Source organism: Halichoerus grypus, chromosome 1 (genome assembly GCF_964656455.1).
Source record: "Halichoerus grypus chromosome 1, mHalGry1.hap1.1, whole genome shotgun sequence".
NCBI classification, from domain to species: domain Eukaryota; kingdom Metazoa; phylum Chordata; class Mammalia; order Carnivora; family Phocidae; genus Halichoerus; species Halichoerus grypus.
Genome location: NC_135712.1, coordinates 207,722,461 through 207,745,867, shown reverse-complemented (window position 1 = coordinate 207,745,867; position 23,407 = coordinate 207,722,461). Strand labels below are relative to the sequence as shown.

Genomic DNA, 23,407 nt, shown 5'->3' with positions numbered 1-23,407 from the left:
GGCACATTGCCCCTGTTTTACTGGTGAGGAAACAGGCTGTCCTAAGGCTCTTGGATAGGAGGAGGATCAGGAGTAGCACTTATATCCCAAATTTTAAATCTGAGTCAAGTCCTTTGTCTTAGATAGAGGACTGGGATTTGGAAGAAAGGGAGGGAGGAATGAAGGAGGCATCAGGCTAGCCACTGTTGGGTCGGCTTAGAGGGGAGGGCCATAAAGTTTGTCTTGAGGTCTATACAAGTCAAGGAGCTTCCTCATGGACCTGGTGGCATACAGTGGGGGAGCATATCTTTTGCCCTTGTCAGCCCCTCTTCTGGACCCCTCTCCATTTCTGACACCTGGATATTCCAAATTGTGAAAGTGCTCAGAATATAGGCTGTCATTTACATGCTAGTGCGCATCACTTGCTAACTCTGGGACCTGAGGATTTGAAGTGAGACCCTGATCACTTTCTGGCAGCTATTCTTGCCACCTATTTCCCCAAGAAGCAGCCACATCACAGTGCTCTAGTTGGCGACTTTATTCAGGGGGGAGAGGGGAAGATGAGCTAGAGCTGGATTATTTCTTTGATCACCTGGAGAAGGGCGAGTCTCTGGGACTCCAGGGAGGCGGGACAGGACTCGAAACTAGAAGGCAGAGCGGGAGAGAGGTGGAGCTCTGGGTGTCTTGAGGGCCGGGTCAGGGGAAGGGGCTCATCTCCCATCCAAGGCCCCGCGCCCCCCTAGGGGCCGCTGCCGCCTCCACTGCCACTCCCGCTGCCCCCACCATCCAGGATCCAGGTGCGTGAACGGCGGAAACGCGGGAAGGCGATTTCCCGGGCCTTCCGTTCCTGTCTGGAACCCGGCAGTACCGAGATGGAAATGTTGAGGCAGTGACCGGCGCCAGGAGCTGCCACCGGCAGCGCGTAGCCCAGAACGGAGCGGCAAAGGTCCGCCCCGTCAGCGAAGGTCTGGGGAGAGGGGGTGGAGTTAGGGCCCGAGTGGGCTGAGTCCTGATACTCGGGGGGCGTGGCATTCGGGCTGGGGAGGAGGGAGGGCTGAGGGGCGTGGCCTTGGAAAGGGAAAATCCCGGACTTTGCAAGTAGGGGCCAGTGTAGAAGCGCGGTCTACAGGCTGTCCTAAGGCTCTCGGATAGGAGGAGGATCAGGAGTAGCACTTACATCCCAAATTTTAAATCTGAGTCAATCTGAGCAATTACCCGCTTTGGGTCCTCCCGGGAGTGTGGGGGCGGGGCCATAACAGGAGTGGAGTCCTGGGAGGGCGAGTTATTTTTACTGGGTCCCCGGGTTGGGGTGGGGGAGGGCCAGATTAAGGCTGGGGCCTTAGGGAAGGTGATTCGGGCTTCTGGGTCTTCCAGGGGAAACTGTGGATGGGCCTGGAGCAGAGACGGTCCCTTGGGGAGCCCAAATCCAGACTCAGTGGGCCCTAAGGAGCGTACAGACGTATCCCACTATGGAGGTTGGGCTGCGGAAGGGGGAAGGGTGGGAGCAGGGGCCTTGGGAGTGTCAGTCCGGATCCTGGGGCCTAGGCGGGTTAAGACTGGACATAATAAGGGGAGGTCCCAGTCTCTCACCCGCACCTTCTGTCTCAAGCTCACCTGCTCATAGGTAGTGCAGCCAGGCTCACAGCCCCTCTTTTCTAGAAGTGGGAGCCAAGTTGGGCCGCAGGTAATATCGTTTTCGCATGTGGCAAACCTGTGGATGGTGTGTAGAGGGAAGGTGGGTAAAGTCTCCGCAGTCGCGTCCTAGTGGGTTTCCTGCCCTCTAAGTCTTCTCTCCGTGTGTGTCCCGCCCCCAGATCCAGGTCCCGCCTCTTAGGACCACGTCTCCAGGGACGCCATCCTCCAGATTTCACCCTGCCCTATATTCTCCACACATACCCGGGGCCCTGGCACAACTGGCCTCATCCCTGCAGACTTCAGACCATCTAATTTAGGCCAGCCCCTTACATTCCCCACCATTTTAGCTTCTCTTTTCTATCAGGAGGCCCCGCCCCTTAAAAGCCCAGGTCCATGGAAGGCCACGCCTCCGTACTGCCAATCTTAAAAGCCGGGTCCTTTACAGGCCCCGCTCCTTTCTACCTGGCTTCTAAACACTAGGCCTCATCTTTAGACCTTGGCCTTGTTGGGAGGCAGGCCACGCCCCTTCAAACTCTAGGATTAGCAAACTGCAGATCCTGCCTTTGGTCCTGCCCAAACCATAGGACACGCCCCTTATGCCCCGCCTCCCATACCAGACATCGCAGAGCTCGGAACAGAGCGGCTGCGCTTGGCGTATCCCCAGTAACAGCAGGCGGAAGCGACTGTGGAGGGCAACTTGGAGGTGTCCCAGAAAGGATTCGCACCTGAACATCGGGAAAGACAGGTTCGTTTGGGTCAGGATGCACAGGGGCTGTGGCCCCTGGCAGGGGCAATTGGAGCAAAGAACACAAGGAAACGCTGGCGAGTACTGTACTCACCCGGGGCTCGGGTCCCCACAGCGTTCTGGGACCATCCCAGGGTCCGATGCCTCTGGCGTGTCCATCTCTGAGGGACAACAGGACCATGGAGAAGGGGACTGTGAGTTGGGGTCTTGGATCCTCAGGTAGGATTGGGGAACCAAGGCCTGGGGGTCCCCTGAACATAACCCCAGTTATGTCAGTGCTGCCCAAACATTAAAGTTAAATAAAGACACTTCTCTTGGGACACAAATGCAATTTCGAATAATAATAATAATAATAATAATAATAATAGTTTATCATAATCAGCTTATTATTTATTATGTCCCTGATAATGGTATAAGTTTCCATATACTTACATATACCCCTTTACAATACCCCTATGAGGTAGGTCTATTATTTTTCTCCCTTTTTAATGGTCTACATGAAGTCCAGAGAGGTTAAGTGACTTGCTCAGAGTCACACAGTTATGAAGTGGCAGAATTGGGATTGGGATTTGAATCCAGGCAGTCTGACTCCAGAATCTGTGCACTTTAACTACCATTCTTTTTTTTTTTTTTTTTTAAGATTTTACTTATTTATTTGACACACACAGAAAGAGAGAGAGAGCGCGCAAGCAGCGGGGAGTGGCAGGCAGAGGGAGAGGGAGAAGCAGGACCCTGGGATCATGACCTAAGCTGAAGGCAGACGCTTAACTGACTGCGCCATCCAGGTGCCCCTTTAACTACCATTCTTCAGCACAAGCCCTGACTCCCCATCTTCCCCCACCCATGCGTCACCCTAAGCTCCTCTCATAAGGAAATTCTGGTATTGCTATGGTGAAGTGGGATTTCTTGGGTGTTGGAGGTTAGGCAGGGTCTGGAGTGCTCACCTGCAAGGTGCAGCTGACCTGTGCCAAGATCGGCCGCCAGCCTATGATGTCTCCGGGACATAGCTGGGAGTAGGCGGCTTCCTCCACAGGCTCCCAGCAGGATCCATGCCAGGGTCAGTCCTAGGGTCCAGGTCAGTCCCTTGGGTCGAGCGTGGCCCCTGCAGGCCATGTCCACCTGAGACAAGAGTCAGCTGGGGTATGTGGTGAGGTTTGGCTGTCCCTTTCCGGGAGCTCAGGGTAGTACCCTCCTGATGCCTACCCAAGAGACAGTGGCAGAGAGAGCAGAGAAAGAGCAGTTGATGGGGAGGCAATGACCAAGGACCAAATCCCACGGGGCCTTGAAGTCCTGCCTCTGACCCAGGAGTCCCTTCTCCCCCATCAGACTCATGTCCCCTCCATCCCTTTAGGGCCCAAGTGCCCCCTCCTCTAGTTTGACCATGGTGCCCCTCCCCCTCACACCCAGCAGGATCTCCCACCCTGTTGGCCCTCAGGTGATCCCCTCTGTCTTCAGAACTAAAGGGACTCCCCAGCTCTTGCAATCTCCCTCTTCTGTCCAGTAATTCCTCCCTCTCTTCTGCCCAGTCTCCTCCCTCCCTCTTGATCCCTGCTGGCCCCTCTCATGGTCACCTTCTCTCGGCCCACAATCGGCTTAGGGGCTGCCACCAGGGCTGGGCCTTTGAAGCCAAGGTTGGCTGTGGCAGGACTCGAGTTTTGCCGCTGGGGTCCAAAAGCCACAAGGTAGGGGAACCTGAGGGTCTGTGGAGACAAGACAATTCCCTCCCCTCCTCTGCCCCCTCTGGCCACTCCTCACCTGTTAACTGGACAGGGGTCTAGGGCGCTGCTGAGACACCTCAGGGTCAAGTGCAAGAAAGAGTGGCAGCCAAAGGGGGTGTGGTTTGATGCAGAGGAGGAGTTTCCCATTGCCCCACCCCCTGCTCCAGCTGACCAAAGGCCAATGAACCTGGGACTGCTGTGTATATATCCTTGTGTTGGCCTTTCTGTTGAGATTGTGGCTTAAACTCTATCTATGTGTATGTGTGTTGGATGAGAGTGTGTTTGTACGACTGTGTGTGTATAGAGAGTGTATAGATGAGAGTGTGTTTGTACGACTGTTGTGTGAGGGTATAGTATGTGTGGCTCTTGGTTGAGTGGTTGTATGTGTGTGTGTGTGTGTTCAAAATCTGGGTGAGGAAGCCTGTATGTATCCCAAGCTAAGTGTGTCCAATTGAGTAAGATATAATAAATGTGAAGGAGGGGGATGTAGGATCAGGATGTCTGTCCTGTGAGAATATTATGGATAAGTCAGTGGATAAAGGTTGTTGACCATGAATGGTGACCATTAGTGAACAAGGAGGTGTTGACATGTGTGGAGAGGGTGTGTGTCTGTATCTGAAACGTGTGTGTGTGTTCCTCTGCAGTTTCTGTGAATGTGAGTTTCTTGCAAACATTCCCTCAATTCATCCATTCATTCAACAAATGTTTATGGAGCACCTCTTGTGTGTCAGGTTCTGTGGATGCAGGAAGAAATGAAAATCTCAACCTCGAGACGCCTGGGTGGCTCAGTCGGTTAAGCATCTGCCTTTGGCTCAGGTCATGATCTCAGGGTTCTGGGACCGAGTCCCAAATAGGGCTCCTTGCTCATTAGGGAGCCTGCTTCTTCCTCTGCCTGCCACTCCCCTGCTTGTGCACGCTCCCTCTCTCTCTCTCTGACAAATAAATAAAATCTTAAAAAAAAAAAAATCTCAACTTCACAGAACTTACATTCTAGTGGGAAAGTCTTGTGAGAAGAACAGCCCTGCAGCAGGTATGTGAGTGTGTATGTGTGTCCATGTGTTGTGTGGGGAGGATACTGTGTCTGTGTGTTGGGTAAGAGTTTGTGTGAAAGCTGAGCTTCTTTTGGTTTTGGTATTATGTGTGTGAGCTTGTGTCTGTTGAGTGTACATGTTGCTTATGTGTGTCTGCATTTGCTGAGTGTGTGTATGTCTGTGTTTTCTCAGTATGTGTTTGCATATGTGTGTCTTTGCAGAGTGAGTTTATGTGTATATGTGTTTGTGTTTGCTTGTGTTTGCTGATTTTGTGTTTGTATTCTGTGTTTTTGTGTTTGTATAGGATTCAGTGTGTCTGTGTTTTCTAAGTGCATATTTGCAAATATATATATGTGTTTGTGTGTGAGTCTGTGTTTGCTGAGAATGTGTATGTGTGTGTATTTTTGAGGAGTACATATTTGCAGAGTGTGTGACTATGTGTATGTGAGTCTGTTTCCTGAGCATGTGCTGGTACGTTCGTGTCTGTGTGTATGTTTGCAGTGTGTGTGTGTGTGCCTGTGCTGGTAGTGTGTGCATATGCGTTTTTGTGAGCAATGCCCACTACCACAAATCTCCCTCCCTTCTCAGGCTAGTGCAGAGTTTTTGTTTGTCTCTTTCACTGCGGAACTCCCAGATATCAAAACACTACTTTGTACATAGTAGGTGCTCAGTAAGTGTTGAGTAAATTAACGAATCAGGAGGCCCTGTCTCCTGGCCCCTCCAGGGGTACCCACCCATTGATGTCCTATAGGCTTCAGCAACCAAGACCTAGTGGACCTAGCCTTCCCCTGGTCCATGGTGCTTGTGTGTCAGATCTGTTCAGTCTTTGGGCTGTGCCTCCCGCCAACCCTTCCCTCCCCTGACCTCAGCCCCCAACCCTGCCCTCGGAATTCAGCACCGCGGACAGGAGCGCGTGAGATCAGCACCATGGAGAGCTCCCGCGACAGCCAGCTTTAGAAGAGGCGACAGGAGCGGAGTCTGGGCCTTTGACAGAGAAGTTTGAAGAAGAGATTTAACGGGATGGCAAACAAACATGCCAACAAACAGAGACAGAGAGCAGCACTGAGATAACTCAGGCAAAGGCGCAGAGATGAGGAAACAAGTGTCTGGGGAACACCTGGACCTAGACCTTGCCGTCTCACTCATTGGCCGGCAGGGGTCGCTCCCGCCCGGTGACCGCGCCCTCCAGGGCTTTCCTGGTCAGTTAGGGACAGGGACCCTTGGGAAGCTCCTTCGGCACCCTGTCCCCCAATGCTTGGAGTGGAGAGGTCGCCAATACTTTCCACACCAACTCTGGGAAGCATGGTCGGCTTGGTCTCAGCTGTAGGAACACTGCGCGGGTTGTGTGTGTGTGTGTGTGTGTGTGTGTGGAAATCGCTTCAGCTGCCCCCCTCCCAAACTACCAGCTAATCGCTCCTATAAATACAGTCCAGCCTGGCCTGGCTACTTAATCCTGACGGTGAGGGAGGGGGTCGTTAGAGGGGCTGCAGGGTTCCCCGAGGAGGCTCTGATTGGGGAGGGGGGCGGTGTATGCATGCAAAATGTTTTTCTGTGGGAACATCTCCCGTGAGGATGGGTGTCCTCAATGCGAATGTCACTCTGTAAGAATGTATCTCCTCAGCATGTGGGGGTCTCGTGGGTAGGAACAATTTCCCACAGAGAATATGGCTTTTAGGGGGGTCTTTCTTTGGGGGTATCTTCACCAGGCTCTCCACGGGAAATGTCACTCGTGGGGATTTTTCTCTGCGGAAGTGTCTTTTCTTGGGGGCGGCAGGGGGCTTTTGAGAGGAAACGCTACCTCTCAGAGACCATCTGTCTTAGGAATGATTTTCAGGGTGAGGGGGGAGTTTCTGATTGGAGAGGGCCTCCCGATGGAGACTATCAACCCGTGGAAATGTGTCTCCCTGAGGGGGTCGCTGCGGGGAGGGATGGGTATCCGCATAAGGAATAATCTTAGAGAGAATGTCTCCCTTGGGTGTTTCTTGGGTTGGAGGTCTACCCATGGGCATGTCTCTCCCCTGGGGTATCTCTGCTTATAGGGGTCTCTCCGTAGCTTGGCTCCCTTGGGGACATAGGGAAGCTCCTCCCCCTCTTGCCCCCTCCCACCCCGCCGCGCGGGCAGCCTTGGCCGAGGCCCGGCTCGGGCGCCCAGACGCAGTGACGGCGCCGGGTCCGCCCCACTTTGCTCCGCCCCCGCCACCCACCCCCCCGCCGCCGCCGCCGCCGCGGTCCCCGCGGCTTCTCACTCCCTCCCTCTTCCCTCCTCCCGCCGCCGCCGCTGCCGCCACCTCCCTCCTCCCTCCCCGGGGCCGAAGCCGCCGCCGCCATGGACGATTCGGGCCTGATCCGCCGCCGGAGGCTGCAGGTACGCGGCGGCCTCGGTCCCGGGTGGCGGGGAAGGGGTCGGCGCCCTGAGGCGGGGCCCGGTAGGGGGCGGGAGAACTTGCGCCGGGGCCGGCCGGGGCGCCCCCTCCCACCGCCTCGGGACGCTACCAGAGGGGAACGCGGTAGCCGCGCGTCCCGCCGCGCTGGCGACCCCGCCCCTCAGGCGCCGCCCGGGGATCCAGGGAACTGACGGAGGGGGTGCAGCCTAGCGCTCCCCCTCGAGGATAGCCTGAGGGGCACCTGGCCCGCTGGAGGGGGAGGGGGCTGGGACCGAAGTCATCGCCAGGGCGCAACGCCAGGCTGGGGGTGAGGGGGTGCAGAGCAAAGTTATTGCCCCAGGGCTCGCGCCCCTCGGGGCCACCGGCGCGCCGCAGAGGCCGTAAACATGTTTATGCTGCAGCCTAGCCCCTCACTACCCCAGGAACCCCTTTCTGAGGCATGGGGAACCCCTTCGACCTCCATGCATCTGCCCGGCCACCAGGATTCTTCCTACTGCCCTAATTGGACAGACACCCTAGACAGCCTCCCTCCTCACTCTTCATTCCCCCTCCTTTCACTACCCGCCCCCCCCCCCCCCCCCCCCCGCCCCGCGAGATCCTCAAGTCCAGCCCAGCTTGTGGGTGGGCGGGAGCGATTTTTAGCTCCTTGTAGCCTTAGAAGATACTGGTCTCCATGCTGCGCAGGCGCGGGAGTGAGTCCACTGCACAGAGTGGGACACTGAGGACTGTGGAGTGTGGGGAAATCCACGCGTCAGGAACTCCCACCTTAAAGATGGGTGGGGATTCTGAAGCTCAGAAGGGTCCTCTTCTACTATCTTTCTCGTGAGCTTCTAAGGGTTAATAGGAAGGTTCGATGTTGCTCTTAAACTGACCCCAGCGAGGAAACTGATCAAAGCTTCACCCCAAGGCCTGCCTGGGGTCTGGTCCTCGTGAGGCTTCCTGGACCCACGCTAAATAACCTGGAGGAGTTTAGATAAAGCCTAGGTGGCCCCACACTCAAGGTACATACCTACCCTGGTGCTTGGAAAAAGAAGGGGAGGATTCAAACCTTCACCCAGGGCCTCGTCCATTTCAGGACTCCTCTAAACCACACTATCCCTGAGGTTGGAGACCAAGGTTAGCTGATCGGTCGTTGCAGCAGGAAAAATCTGAGTCAGATGATAGGAAGGACTTCCCAGGTAGTCTGGATGATGCTGGAGCCAGACCTGGGTTGGAAAGCTAATTTGCTTTCAAACAGAACCCAGATGGCTCCATCTAAGAGACTTGGGCTCTCGAAATCTCCCCTGGATTCCCACCCCATCTTAGTGCTGGGTGGGAGAAGGGGTTCTGAGAAAAGGGAGGGAGCAGCGCCAAAGCCAGAGCAGGTGCTGAAGCAGCCAGTCTGGGTCCGCGCCGTCGGGTCCCCAGGAAAAGGGCGGAAAGGGGCGGGGCCTGTAAGGGGGTGTGTTCCGCCCTCCGGGCCGGCGCCGACTCCCATTGGCTCAGCGCCACGCGGGCCTTCCATCTCTTGCTCAAGACCCCGCCCCCAGCCTGGGATCCTCCCACTCCCCCACCCTTCCTTCCTGAGGCATCCTCTGGGCCAGGCTACCCCGCCGGAGTCCTGCCTCTACCTCTTCCCTTATGGCAGGGTTAACCACTTCACTGCCTTGGACACATCCTCACACATTGATGCAACCCCTTAGGAGCTGTCCCACAACCGCGGAGCGCCCGAGGGCCTCCAACTGTGTGCAGCTGGGATTGTATATATGAACAGCATCCTGAGTTCGAAAGCCCTATCCACAGCACCGTCCATCAATCCCAGGGAGATGCAGAATCCGCTTGGCGGAGCGGCTCTGCAGCTAGTGATGGAGGTGGCGTCTCTTTACTCTGACGCTGAGGATCCAAATCCTCTACAGCTCCAGTTTGCCCTTTTCTTAGACTCTAGAATGTTTAGGGGCGCTAGCAAATGGAGCTAGGTTCGAGGACTTCTCCGGGAGGTGTTTAAAGGTCCCCTGGGGGCTCACCCTCGAAGGCCCAGTGTACCTGGATCTGGAATCCTGGGCTCCGTGGCCGGAAAATCCAGGTCTAGATTTTGCTTGGGCCATTGCAGTCGTCCAACCCAGCCGGCGGGTCCCTGCCGAAGCTCATTCAAACTGATCCTGCAAAAACAGAGGGAAAACCTGGAATGGATTTCTGGTCACCCGTGGCTCAGGAGGGCAGGGCTGCCGATCTGGACAATGTTCTCTTTGACCCCAACCATATGTGTGTCCTCTGTACATGGGAGTGGGAGGTCCCTTTGGCCCACCCTCTTTCATACAGCATGTCCATTCACAATAAGTCCTGTTTCTATGACCTAATATTTATTGAGTGCTTACTATGTGCTAGGCATCATGCTAAGGTGTTAGGCACCTGAATCATCTCACAGAATCCTCTAGGAGAAATGGGACTGTTGGGAGGTCATTTGCCAAGGTTATAAGAGGCAAAGCTGGGATTTGAACCCAGAGCTTTCTGCTTTCAGAGATCCTAGAAAGGATCTAGAAGGTTCCTCATTTTCCCCTTGTTGGAGTCCCCACCAAAAGGCTTTTGAAACCCTCACTAGAATCTTTCTATCTGTAGCTCCACCCAACCTCCTTTATTCACTTTGGCCTGTGGACACAGAACTGACTGGAAGGTGGCACTCCCTCTCCCCACTGCTTTCCTGGGAAAAGGCACTGACTTCCATAACTTCTGATCCCTGTAGTAGCTTCCTGAGTGCTTGACAAACAAAACACAACCTTCTTCTGGTGTGGACACATAATGTTAATATTTAGCAATTATCATCATCATGATCAAAAAGACCACTTGGCCATCATCTGATTCCCTTTCCAATTTTCGTTTTAAGCCATCCTAACTACCCCACCCTCAACACTGAATCTGGCTGGGGGTGGGATAGAACATTCATTCATTCATTCAACCTTCCATGCTTGAGCGTGCCAAGTCCATTCCTGTCTCCTTTGGGCGCTTTGCAGTTCCTTCTATATGGAATGCTCTCTCCACAGATCCTTCATGGCTGGCTCTTATTTTTTCAACAACTATCTTAAAAGTCACTTCCCCAGGGGCGCCTGGGTGGCTCAGTCAGTCAAGTGTCTACCTTTGGTTCAGGTCATGATCCCAGGGTCCTGGGATCGAGCCCTGCATCGTGCTCCCTGCTCAGCAAGGAGCCTGCTCTCCCTCTCCCTCTGCTGCCCCCCACCCCTCTGCTTGTGCTCTCTCTCTCTGTCAAATAAACAAAATCTTTTTTTTTAAAGATTTTATTTATTTATTTGACAGAGAGAGACACAGCAAGAGAGGGAACACAAGCAGGGGGAGTGGGAGAGGGAGAAGCAGGCTTCCTGCTGAGCAGGGAGTCCAATGCGGGGCTCGATCCCAGGACCCTGTGATCGTGACCTGAGCCAAAGGCAGATGCTTAACGACTGAGCCACCCAGGCGCCCCAACAAAATCTTTATAAAAAATAAAACATCTATTAAAAAAAAAAAGTCAGGGGCGCCTGGGTGGCTCAGTCGTTAAGCGTCTGCCTTCGGCTCAGGTCATGATTCCAGGTCCTGGGATCGAGCCCCGCGTCGGGCTCCCTGCTCCGCGGGAAGCCTGCTTCTCCCTCTCCCACTCCCCCTGCTTGTGTTCCCTCTCTCACTGTCTCTCTCTGTCAAATAAATAAATAAAATCTTAAAAAAAAAAAAAAAAGTCACTTCCCCAGAGCAGCCCTCTGACCATCATGTCCTTTTCCTCACCATTTTCCCTCACATCACCCTAATTTTATTCATGACACTTAGGAATGCTTAAACTTATCATGTTCACTTCTATATTAATCTTGTTTATTGTCTGCTTCCCTTCTCTAAATGCTAGTCCCAAAAGGGCAGGAATTTTTCTCTCATTCGTTGCTGTGTCCCCAGTGCCTAGGACAGGGCCTGGCATATAAGAGGTGCTCAAGAAGTATTTTTCAAATAGGCTCTTGTTTCATTTGCACAAACGCACATTGAGATGTCAACTCAGGAGGCCAATATGGGGCTCTGTGTTGGTCTCTGCGGTCGGGAGAGAAATCACTCTGGCACCTTCTCCCTCAAAGAGCCCTGCCCTCCAGGCATAACGAAGGGTGCAGGTGAGGCTGCTGATGAGGGACTCGTCCCACCCAACATTTGCTCCTCCAGGGGGTGACAGGGCTTGCAGACAGCAGCTGCTGGTCCACGCTGACCTCTATCCTTTTGCCCCTTTGCCTTCCAGAAGGATTTGCCTCTGCCCCGGAAAAGCAGCAGGTGAGCCTTGGGGAAAGGAAAGATGCGCGGGGCTGGCGGTCCCTTCTCGAGCCCGGGTGGGGGCGCCAGGGGCGCGCGCGGGCGGGGCCTGGCGCGCTGGGGCACAGCAGCGCCCCCTCCCGGCGGGCGGCAGTGGCACGGCCCTCCCTTCCCCCGCCCTCCCCTGCCCGCTGCGGCTTCAGCCTCCGCCCCGCGCGCTCGCTCCCCGCGCTGCCGCCGCCACTGCCGCACCTGCCACCATGTCGCCGCCGCCGGGTCATGTCTGACTCTCTCTGGACCGCGCTTTCCAATTTCTCGATGCCCTCCTTCCCTGGCGGCAGTATGTTCCGCCGCACCAAGAGGTAGAACCCCATCCCTCAGACCCTGACCCGGCCCTCCCCACCAAAGCCGCCCCTCTGGCCGCTGCCGCAGGGCGGGGCCCGGGATGCTGCACCCGGTCCAGCTGCGCCAGAGGTGCCCGTGCGGCCCCTTCCTGAGGGGGGATGGGGCTGAATTGGGGACTGTGTGGGCCGAGACTGGGGGGACTGTATGCCGGAGAGGACCGCCACGGGGCGGGGGGGGAGGAGGCTGCGCCGGGTGGGGGGTTGCGGCGCCTTTGTCTGCTGGCGCTGCGGACTCCGGCAACCCAGTGGGGGTAGGGGAAGAAGGGGAGGGTGGGGGACTTGGCACCCTCGGAACAATAGCCGCAGCCTGGCCTCCCCCCCACCCCCATGCCGCGTGTTCCCGGCCTCGCTAATATGCTCAGTCACTGTGGCGGGGAGTGGGGGGAATGGAGGGGCTGGGGGCTCCCTCTTCAGAAGCTGGGATCCTGAGGGGCAGAGGGAAAGGGGGGGCTTTATCATAGCCCAAACTACCCCCCACCAAGAACACAGCCTCATACGGAAAATAGTGACACACAGCGTCACGTAGGACATGATGTCACACACATACACACACTACAGCCCCAGTGGCCCAGATACACCCTGGAGCCATCACGCATGCAGTGGCCATAGGTCCGAGTCATGCCCAGACACACAGGGACCCCCCAGCATCACACACAGACGAGTAAGCTCACAGGTACAGTGTTGGGTACACCCAGTAAGATGTCACATGCATGGTAACACACACACACACACACGCACACACGATTCTGGCACCTAAGATGCACACAGACACATGTATGGCAATGACATCCATGCACCCAACAGTGTCACAGCACATCATATCACCTAAGCATGTCACATGCAGTGTTACATGGATGCAGAATAAATGACACAGGGAATCTTGCAGAGATAGAGAGACACAGAATCACACATGGAAGGCTCATCTAGGGAATGTCACACATGGTGGCAGGTTCAAACACGCCCAGTGTCACAGGGTGTGAAACTCAGACACGATAGATGCTACACGTGGATACATGAGGTGAATGTCACATACGCAAGGGCAGGATATCACATAGACTTAGAACGCCGCACAAAGACATAGACACATGCAGCAGAAATCATACACGCATGTGGTACAGCACACAATGGCACACAGCCGTGGACAAGTGGCATTACACACTGTGCCACACAGACACACAAAGGTACAGGTTGTATCACATAAGATAAACCCAACCCAGTGCTGAGCTCACACCCTGGGTGCCTACATGTGCATACATACAGAGAATGTCATGCACAGCCCCAAAGACACACGTGCACTCAGTATCTCCCATGGTGTCACATGGACAGCATGTCTATTATTCCATGACTGACGCTGTGCTCACATGGTCACACATGCTGAGACCTCTGTCACCTCCTCCACTGACCAATCCCCTGGGGGCACCTCCAAGCACCCACAGATAGGGGACAGGTGGGGATCTGAGATGGGAAGGTGGACGGTTGGGTTCACAAACTCACTGGGCTGTGGCCTGGCCCGGTCCCCTTGCCTCGCCTTCCGCGCAGCTGCCGCACCAGTAACCGGAAAAGCCTCATCTTGACCAGCACTTCGCCCACGCTGCCGCGACCCCACTCCCCACTGCCTGGACACCTGGGTGAGACAGGTGGTGGGTATGGACCAGACTAGAAGAGGTGTGGCCACCTGTTAGGGGCGTGGCCACAGCCTAAGGGAGGGGCCACAGGCGAAGGGTGTGTTCATGCCGCAGGACTGGGCCGAGTCTGGACAGAGGAAGAGCCGGATTGGGCAAAGGGCGGGACCATCCTTGTGTGGCCTTGGTCAGTCGGCTGAGGGACAGGCATTGGTGGGCAGAGGCTCAGACGGAGCTAGATTGAAAAGAGGATGGGACTGAAGGGAGGAACCATACCTGAGGAGCGGGGCCATCTCTGATGAAGACAGAACCGGCCTGGAGGGGGGCTGGGCTGACTCGGTAACTTAGGGAAGCGGGGCCACAGCTAAGGGGGCGTGGTCCACTCATACGTGGGTGTGGGTAGACTAAAGTGGGGAGGAGCTGGTGTTTGCAACCCTCTTTGAGGATTGGAAGGCCTGGTGGGATTGCTTCCCACACCAAGCCTTAAAATCACCCTCTTTCCGCCACAGGTAGCAGTCCCCTGGACAGCCCCCGCAACTTCTCCCCCAACACCCCCGCCCACTTCTCGTTTGCCTCCTCCCGAAGGTGAGTCCCTCTCTCCAGGGCCCTAGAACCCTGGCCGGACCCTCCCGACCCACCGTCTGGGCCACCATCTGTTCCCCTCCTAATTGCACCTGAGCCAGGGCCCGAGGGACGCGCAGAGTGCCCCAACGTCCCAGCGGGAATAAGCGCCTGGCCTTAGGGGCGGGGTCTATGAGAAGGCGGGGCCAACCTCCTCTCAGGAATCAGAGGAGGAGTGGGACTTCCTCTGCCTTGGAGCGAAAGCGCCTGCGCCCTGAGCCCAGGGTCTCAGTCTCCCTAGCCTCTAGTTCCTGGCCGGGCGTTTCCATAGCAACAGGACAGGGAGCGGAGATGAGGTGCGCAAGCGCAGACTTCATGATGCCCACCGAGGGACTCTTGATCTCCAACAAGAGGAAGGGCACCTGGGGCTATTTCTCGAGGGGCCCAAGAGGAGGAATTTCAGGTGTCCCTACTGGGGTCTTTGGGGGTTTCTGGAGTGTCGCTAATGAATTTCCTCGGGCTTTTGGCGAAATTGGGGGAGGCAAAAAGATTCCTCCAATGTGTTTTGGAGAAACTTCTGGGAGTCACCAGGATGTTTGGGCGGGTCTCTTTTTCTTTAAACTTTATTCATTCTAAAAACGTTGTCTGAACACGTGCTGTGATCTGGGAATTGAGCATAACAGGTGAATGACACCCCGTCTCTATCTTCGGAGTTAAGTTGGGGTGGCATACCAGAAAACCTGGATCACCACAAAGGCTGGTGAAGGCTGTCGTGTGGGACTCACACGGGACTGTGGGGACAGAGGATGGCTCCCTGGGGTGGGTGGGGAAGACCCCCTTGGCTGTGGAATTCAGCTGAGGGCAACAGGGAGCCAGAAAATGGCTCTAAGATTGGGCTTGGTGCAGTTGCCTGGGCTGGGAGGGCACTGCCTGGAGGGAGGAATGAGGGACGAGTCTCGTGCACGGGAGTGTGTGTCCCTGTGATGTGCGATCTGTGTGCTGATGTGGATGTGCGAGTATGAGTCTGTGAGACTATGAAAATGTGAGGCAGCCCGTGCCTACACATGTGTCCGTAGAGGTGTGCATCAGTGTGCGAATGTGAACATGTGTGAGTGTGTACGTGTACATTTGTAAATGTGTGTGAATATGTGAGGGAGCATGCCCTTCCAGGAATGTCTCCGTGTGAGTGTGCAATCTGGTGGGAGTGTGAATGAATGTGTGGCTGTGTGGGAGTTCGAATGTGTGACTGAGTGCGTGAGGGTTCTGAAATGTGTCTGTGTGAATGTGGAAGGGTAGAAAGTGTGTGGGGGAGTGTGTGTCTTTGTGTCAGAGGGTGAATACTGGGTCTCTACGTGTATGTGTTTATATGTGAGCGCATATCTGGTTTTGCATGTGTGTGGGTGTTAGTGTAGGAAAGTGTGATATTTGGATCCGCGTAGGGGACAGTGAGTGTGTGTGAGTGTGTTGAGGAGTCATGTGTGAATGTGTGTGACTGTCAGTGTGTGAATTTGACCACACTAGTCGCAACAACACTAGTGGGTGTGGACATGAGAGTGATCACGTCTGTGTGTGTGTGTGTGTGTATGTTTGAGGGAGGGGCCTTTCTTCTCTGAAAAGACTCAAGTGGTCTCACTCTGAGCGCTTTCTCATTGGGGGCAACTATTGGGACTCCTCTGGATTGATTTCCCTGAGTGGGCTTTTTCTGGTCCTCCTCGGGGTTCGCTTTGGAGGCTTGTTTGATGTGAGGATGACAGGAAAGGAGGATCATCGTAAGGAGCAGAGGAGACTGATCTTTGCTCCAGGTCCCTGGTGCCTGGCTGCAAGACTTCCTTTTTACCCCCTTGGCTCTGAGGGCCTTTTGGAATCTCAGGCAGAGCACAGATATATCCCCGCATCCCTTACCCTGGTGGTGGCCAATGGCTTCTATCACACCCTGAGGAGTGGGGGGACCAGTGGGGCCTTGCAGCCTCTGAACATCTTGGCTGGGTTCCAGGGCGGACGGACGCCGTTGGTCTCTGGCTTCGCTTCCTTCGTCTGGCTATGGCACCAACACACCCAGCTCCACCGTCTCGGTGAGTTGGCAGGTGGGCGAGTGGGTGGGAGCTTCAGGGAAGCCCTGCAACCTGAAGGCCCACAGCCAGGCCAGTGGTCAGGCTGACCTTAAGGAGAGTTTGGGGTTTTTCTTGTTTTCCAAGATGTCACCCGTCCATCTATTGGCAAGTTACAGGTCCCCTCGAAAGCCCTGTTCTCCACCCTCAACGTATCTTCTTGGGGGTCCTACTCATCACCGACTTATTTTACAGATAAAGATATTAAGGCTCATGTGTTGAGCCACTTGCCCAAGGGGCTCAGCTGGCCAAGGTCAGCACACCCTTCACCCAGAACACATTTGCTCCACCACTGCAATATCCAAAGTCTCTCTCTCTCCATCTGCTCCCTTTTCTACCTATGTCTCTGGTTCACTCATCCATCCATTGGTATGATGTTCAGTAGACGTTTATGTGACTGTCATATGGTGGGTGGGCTCTATAAGCTGGGCCGGGATCCAAGGACTGATGAAGCCCTCATGAGGGGAGACAGAGCAGTAAGAAGACATTTGCAACACGGGGTGGTGGGAGCTGTTATGGGAGTAGCACCAGGTGAGGTGATAGCAATATAGGGGGGACCTGATTCAGCTGGGGGGAGGGTCAAGGAAGGCTTCCTGGAAGACGTGGAATTGAAGCCAAGACAAAGGAGCAGCAGGAGTTTGGCAGGTGGAAGAAGGAAAGGAAGGGTGTTTCAGGAAGGGGACAAGGGAACAGCATGTGTAAACTCCCAGGGGCAACAGACAACTTGTTGCCTTTGGAAAGCTGAAGATAGCTTTGAGTGGCTGGAGCTTTGGGCTGGAAGTGGAGGAACGGGGGTGAGGCAGGCAGCACCCTTGGTCATACTGGGGCTTCTCAGCCAGGGCAGGGAAGTAGATCTTATTCTAAATGTGGTGGGAAGCCATACAAAGTCTTTTTTGCTTTATATTAAATTATACTAAAATTTCAGCCTGAAATATTTGAAATTGTGGTTCTGTAGATCATAGGTTATGTGCATTGAAAAAATTATTTTAATAGACTCTGATGGGATGGGGAGTGAATGATGTAATGTTTCAAAGGATCCTTCTGCCTGCAGAATCCAGTGGATATCCTTGTTTTCTCCACTGATATCTGTGGGTCTGTGTTTGTGCATGTTAGGTCCTGACTAGGGACCAAGCAGAACCAAGATCTTCCCATCAAGGAGCAGACAGCAATAAAAATTAGTAGTAAAGATATAGTAAGGCAGGAGATAAATATGGCAAGAAGAAACAATATAGGGCAGGGATAGGGAATGATGGATGTGTATTCAGAGGGATGAATGTCACCCAGAGAGGTGACATTTAAGCAAAGGTGTGAAGGAGGAATGATCAGTAGTAGATATGCTCCAGGCAGAGGGAACAGTCAGTGCAAAGGCCCCGAGGCAGGGTGTGTGTGGCTTGTTCAAAGACCATCAAGGAGGACTGTGCAGCTGGAGCAGAGTAAATGATGGGGAGAGTGGGAGGAGGTGACGGCAGAGAGATAGGACCCAATCTTGCAGGATGTTGTGGGTCTTGGGAAGGACTTCAGGGTCCACCCTGAGTAAGGTGGGAGCCATGGAGGGTTCTGAACAGAGGAGGGATGTGACTTGACTCAGGTTTTAAACAGGCTCCCACTGGCCACATCTGTGTGAGTGTCACAGTTCTCATCCGTGTCTGTCCCTGTCCCCCTGTCTGTCTCCAGGAGTCCCAACCTGGACCCTGGGATCCAAGGATCATAAACCAGGTCCTGATCCCGACCCTGCCCAGTGGCCCATCAGCCCCAGGAGTCCCAGCCCAGGGTCGCGAGATGTGGGGGGACCGCGGTGGCTCTGACCCCGGCCCCGCTCCTCCCCGCAGTCTTCCTGCTCCTCCCAGGAGCGTCTGCACCAGCTGCCCTACCAGCCCACCGTGGATGAGCTCCACTTCCTCTCCAAACACTTTGGCAGCACCGAGAGCATCACTGACGAGGATGGTGGCCGCCGCTCTCCTGCCGTGCGGCCTCGCTCGCGGAGCCTCAGGTGGGCAGACACCCCCCCACACCCACCCAAGCTGATGATCTGGGGGTCTGTGTACTGCGAGACCCCTGTCCGCGTGATTAAACGAGTTGCAACACGATGGGTGAAGTTTTACCGGGGTTGGGGGGGGTGGGGAGGAATCTGGTGCCTGGCTGTTTTCGGAGGCAGGGGGCTGGACAGGATGGGCTCCTCTCCCCGCAGCCCCGGGCGCTCCCCCTCTTCCTACGACAACGAGATCGTGATGATGAACCATGTCTACAAGGAGAGGTTCCCGAAGGTGAGGCGGGGCGGGGGGCGGCCGCTGGGAGGCCGGGCGGCGGGAGCCCTCGCTCGCCTTAGCTCCGCGCGCCCCCTGGTGGCCGGCGCGCGCAGCGCAGGCTCCTGGTGGCCACTGCCTCCAGGCGCAGCCCCGTGCCGGCACCCCCGCCCCGCCTCTGTCCCTCCCGCAGGCCACCGCGCAGATGGAGGAGAAGCTGCGCGATTTCGCCCGCGCCTACGAACCTGACAGCGTGCTGCCGCTGGCCGACGGCGTGCTCAGCTTCATCCACCACCAGATCATCGAGTTGGCCCGGGACTGCTTGACCAAGTCGCGAGACGGCCTCATCACCACCGTCTACTTCTACGAATTGCAGGAGAACTTGGAGAAGCTGCTGCAGGACGTGAGTGCACGGGAGGCTGGCCTCATTCGTGCCCGATGCCTTCCTTCACCCCACTTCCATTCAGAGGGCGCCTACCGCGTGCCAGGCGCCGGCGTGGAGCTGAGATTCCAGGGGTGGACAAGAAAGACGTGCTCCCCAAGAGAAGGCCGTGGTCTGCGGCTAGATCTGATGGGGGCGGCAAGAATTTAACCTCCCTCACCTCCTTCAGGTCTTTACTCTCAGGTGGCCTCTAGACCCCCTTATTTAAAATGTAAACCTCTGCTCAAACTCACCACCCACTGTCTCTTTAGTTTTCTCCTTAGCACTTAGCACCATCCAGCATGATGTATTTTTTTTTTTTTTCTTTTTTGTCTTATTTCTTGTCTCACTTACTGAAATTACGAAGCAACTGCTGTGTGCTGGGGTACTGGGAACCCAGCAGTGAACAGACCAGAGAAATATTCCTGCCCTCTTGGGGCTGATACTTTTTTTTTGTTTTGTTTTTTAAGATTTTGTGTATTTATTTGAGGAAGATAGGGAGAGTGCAAGCGAGAGAGAGCACAGGGGAGGGGCAGAGGGGGAGGGAGAGAGAGAGAGAATCTCAAGCCGACTCCCCGCTGAGCAGGGATCATGACCTGAGATCATGACCTGAGCTGAAATCAAGAGTCTGACACTTAACCAACTGAACCACTCAGGCGCCCCTCTTTTTTTTTTTTTTTTTTTTAAAGATTTTATTTATTTGACAGAGAGAGACACAGTGAGAGAGGGAACACAAGCAGGGGGAGTGGGAGAGGGAGAAGCAGGCTTCCCGCTGAGCAGGGAGCCCGTCGCGGGGCTTGATCCCAGGACCCTGAGATTATGACCTGAGCCGAAGGCAGACGCTTAACTGACTGAGCCACCCAGGCGCCCCCCCTTTTTTTTTTTTAAGATTTTTATTTATTTTTGACAGAAAGAGAGAGTGTACAAGCAGGTGGAGCAGCAGGCAGAGGGAGAGGGAGAAGCAGGCTCCTTGCTCAGCAGGGAGCCCGATGCGGGGCTCGATCCCAGGACACTGGGATCATGACCTGAGCCGAAGGCAGACGCTTAACCGTCTGAGCCACCCAGGCGCCCCCCCCCTTTTTTTTAAATTGTATTTATTTATCCATTTTAGAGAGAGAGAGAGAGCAGGGGGAGGAGCAGAGGGAGAGGGACAAGCAGACTCCCCACTGAGCGGGGAGCTGGCAGGGGTTTGATCTCATGAGGCAGAGATCATGACCTGAACCGAAATGAAATCAAGAGTCCAACGCTTAACTGACTAAACCATCCAGGCGCCCCCTTGGGGCTGATATTCTAATATGGGAGGTGGATAGGAAACATGGAAACAGACAAATCAAGGAATTCCTCGATTTCAGCTGATGCTTAGGGCTATGAAGCAAATAGAACAGGGCAACTTGACAGAGTGTCAGGGGCTGCCTTGTAATGTCCAGGAGGCCTCCCCGGAGGAGGTGACATTGAAATTGGGGCAAGAATAATGAGGAAATGACAGTTATGAGAAATGCTGGGGGAAATGTGTGCTGAGCAGGGTGAAGAGCCAGACGTGAGAATGGAGTCTGGGAAATTCCAGGAGCACAGAAGCCAAGTGAAATGAAGTTGGATAAGGGCACAAGGACCAAAATACAGAGCTTTGGGCTGTAGGCCCCCACTCAGACCTGAAGGGCAGTACATTGGTATCATTATGGGTTTTAGCATCAGATCTGGTTTGAGTCTAGATTCTGCCACTAGGTTCATAGGATTTGAGGGCACAGACTCCAAATGGCCTAGATTCATATCTAGCTCATCACTTACTGTGCAGCCTTTGCCAAGTTACTTAACCTCTCTGCGCCTCAGTCCTTCTGCTATAAGAAGGGAATTTGCTCATTCATTAACTCCACAAATATTCATCAAGCACCTATTTGGGCCTCCCACTGCCCTAGAAGCTGGAGAATTACCTAGAAATAAAACAAACAAAAGTCCCTGCCCTCAGGAAGCTGATATTCTAATAGGAAGAGTCAGAAGATAAATAATAGGCATCAGGACTGGGACTAGGATGAGGCAAGTGATTCACCCCCCAAAAAACATTATTGAAAAAATTAAAAAGTAGGTGTATTAAAACTTAACATTATTTTAAGTATTTTTCAAAAAATTTTTAAAAGATTTTTTATTTATTTATTTGACAGAGAGAGCACAAGTAGGGGGAGCAGCTGAGGGAGAGGGAGAAGCAGGCTCCCCGCTGAGCAGGGAGCCCCATGCGGGGCTCGATCCCAGGACCCTGAGATCATGACCTGAGCTGAAAGTAGATGCTTAACGACTTGAGCCACCCAGGTGCCCCAAGTATTTTATTTATAATCAAACCAGAATTTGTTAGAATTTTACTTTCCTGCTTTTAATGAAAACAAACTCATCAATAATATTTTCATTAAAACTGTTAATCACTGAGGGGCTCCTTGGTGGCTCTGTTGGTTAAGTGTAAAACTCTTGATTTCAGCTCAGGTCATGATCTCAGGGTCATGAGATGGAGCCCGGCACAGGGCTCCATGTTCAGTGCAGAGTCTACTTGAGATTCTCTCTCCCGCTCCCTCTTCCCTCTCCCCCCTCTCCCCCTCAAATAAATAAATCCAACTTTAAAAAAATCATTGAGAGGTGGCGCCTGGGTGGCTCAGATGGTTAAGCGTCTGCCTTCGGCTCAGGTCATGATCCCAGGGTCCTGGGATCGAGCCCCACATCGGGCTCCCTGCTCTGCAGAAAGCCTGCTTCTCCCTCTCCCACTCCCCCTGCTTGTGTTCTCTCTCTCGCTGTGTATCTCTGTCAAATAAATAAACAAAATCTTTAAAAAAAAAAAAAAATAAATAAATAAAAAAATCATTGAGAAACCATGTATAGATTGCCACACACTATTCCTTTTGCTTCAAGCTCCAATATGGCTTGGCACAACCCTACTGGATCCTATCCTTATTTAAATTTTGTTATTTTGCTTATCATAGATCTTTTGCATTATTTTTTCAAATACTGCATTAAAATATCAGTTATCTTGAAGACTGAGATTTTTGGCATCAAGGTGAATGTCTCATTGCCTCACCCTGGTCTTGGCCCTGAGAGGCATGATAGAGAAATTTATATGTGGCTTTTTAGAAGGGGCTTCATGGGGTAGAAAACAGGAGAAGTAGAGTAGGGTAATAGCGATTGAAGATGCAGTCAGGAGGTGGGGTGTGGGTGTGATTTTTAGAGTGGGGTGGTGGGGTCAGAGGAGGGCTCCATGAGGAGGTGACAATGGAGCAGAGACCGAAGGAACAGAAGTAGGGAGCTGCCCAGGGACTGGAGAGGAGAGAATGCCAGGCAGAGGGATTCTAATTTGGCCTGGAATATAGGGTTGTTTTGAAGATGAATTGAATGAGTGAAGGTTTTAGGACAGCGGGGCCTATAATCATCACCATCATTTTTTTTTAAAGATTTATTTATTTAGGGATGCCTGGGTTGCTCAGTCAGTTAAGTGTCTGCCTTTGGCTCGGGTCATGGTCCTGGGGTCCTGGGATCAAGTCCCACTTTGGGCTATTTGCTCAGTGGGGAGCCTGCTTCTCCCTCTGCATGCCGCTCCCCCTGCTTGTGCGCTCTCTCTCTCCCTCTGACAAATAAATAAAGTCTTTTTTTTTTTAAGATTTTATTTATTTATTTGACAGAGAGAGACACAGCGAGAGAGGGAACACAAGCAGGGGGAGTGGGAGAGGGAGAAGCAGGCTTCCCTCCAAGCAGGGAGCCCGATGCAGGGCTCGATCCCAGGACCCTGGGATCATGACTTGAGCCGAAGGCAGACGCTTAACGACTGAGCCACCCAGGCGCCCCAGATAAATAAAGTCTTAAAAAAAAGATTTATTTATTTATTTGAGAGAGGTAGAGAGAGAGCGTGCGCACGTGAGTGGGGGGAGGGGCAGAGGAAGAGAATTCTCAAGCTGACTCTGCCCTGGGCATGGAGCCCATCATGGGGCTCGATCTCAAAACTCATGAGATCAGGACCTGAGCCCAAACCAAGAGTCCGATGCTCAGCCAACTGGGCCACCCTGGAGCCCCCATCATCATAATTTTTACCGTGTGGCCTTGGCCTTAGTTTTCTCACTCATAAAATGGGACAACAGCAGCAGTGTGTGGGGTTGGGAGAGGGGCCTGGCTAAAGCAGAGCACCTGTGAACCGCTCCCTGACCACCGCCACTGTGCCCACCACCCCAGGCCTATGAACGCTCCGAGAGCATGGAAGTAGCCTTCGTCACTCAGCTGGTCAAGAAGCTGCTCATTATCATCTCGCGCCCCGCGAGGCTGCTGGAGTGTCTGGTGAGGGGG

The 23,407-nt window shown here is 54.0% G+C and overlaps 2 protein-coding genes across 3 annotated transcripts in view; one reads left to right on the top strand and one right to left on the bottom strand.

Annotated features, from left to right (window-relative positions):
- Nucleotides 1-540: 540 nt before the first annotated feature.
- RTBDN (retbindin) lies at nt 541-9,567 on the bottom strand. Its single transcript, XM_036110830.2, has 6 exons — nt 9,515-9,567; nt 3,304-3,478; nt 2,454-2,520; nt 2,229-2,339; nt 1,594-1,690; nt 541-946 (listed from the first exon to the last, which is right to left on the bottom strand). The coding sequence occupies exons 2-6, from the start codon at nt 3,470-3,472 to the stop codon at nt 719-721; spliced, it is 672 nt and encodes a 223-aa protein (XP_035966723.1). The 5' UTR covers nt 3,473-3,478; nt 9,515-9,567; the 3' UTR covers nt 541-718.
- Nucleotides 7,367-23,407, top strand: part of MAST1 (microtubule associated serine/threonine kinase 1) — a 29,853-nt gene continuing 13,812 nt past the window's right edge. The window contains exons 1-9 of one of the 2 annotated variants that reach the window (XM_036110821.2): nt 7,367-7,473; nt 11,730-11,761; nt 13,684-13,772; nt 14,276-14,351; nt 16,321-16,399; nt 18,265-18,425; nt 18,624-18,699; nt 18,872-19,081; nt 23,297-23,398. In XM_036110821.2, the coding sequence (XP_035966714.2) occupies nt 7,435-7,473; nt 11,730-11,761; nt 13,684-13,772; nt 14,276-14,351; nt 16,321-16,399; nt 18,265-18,425; nt 18,624-18,699; nt 18,872-19,081; nt 23,297-23,398 (864 nt within the window). In that variant the 5' untranslated portion in view covers nt 7,367-7,434. Of the gene's footprint in view, nt 7,474-11,729; nt 11,762-11,958; nt 12,103-13,683; nt 13,773-14,275; nt 14,352-16,320; nt 16,400-18,264; nt 18,426-18,623; nt 18,700-18,871; nt 19,082-23,296; nt 23,399-23,407 lie in introns of those variants that run through there. The other variant, XM_036110820.2, reaches the window with a different exon arrangement.

What these genes read in the sequence shown, in the direction of transcription:
- RTBDN (XM_036110830.2), bottom strand. Translation starts at nt 3,472, where the DNA reads ATGGCCTGCAGGGGCCACGCTCGACCCAAGGGACTGACCTGGACCCTA. An exon ending in TGTGGGGACCCGAGCCCCGG is followed by an intron (nt 2,340 to 2,453) that starts GTGAGTACAGTA and finishes CCCGATGTTCAG; the next exon opens with GTGCGAATCCTTTCTGGGAC. An exon ending in TCCGAGCTCTGCGATGTCTG is followed by an intron (nt 1,691 to 2,228) that starts GTATGGGAGGCG and finishes CACCATCCACAG; the next exon opens with GTTTGCCACATGCGAAAACG.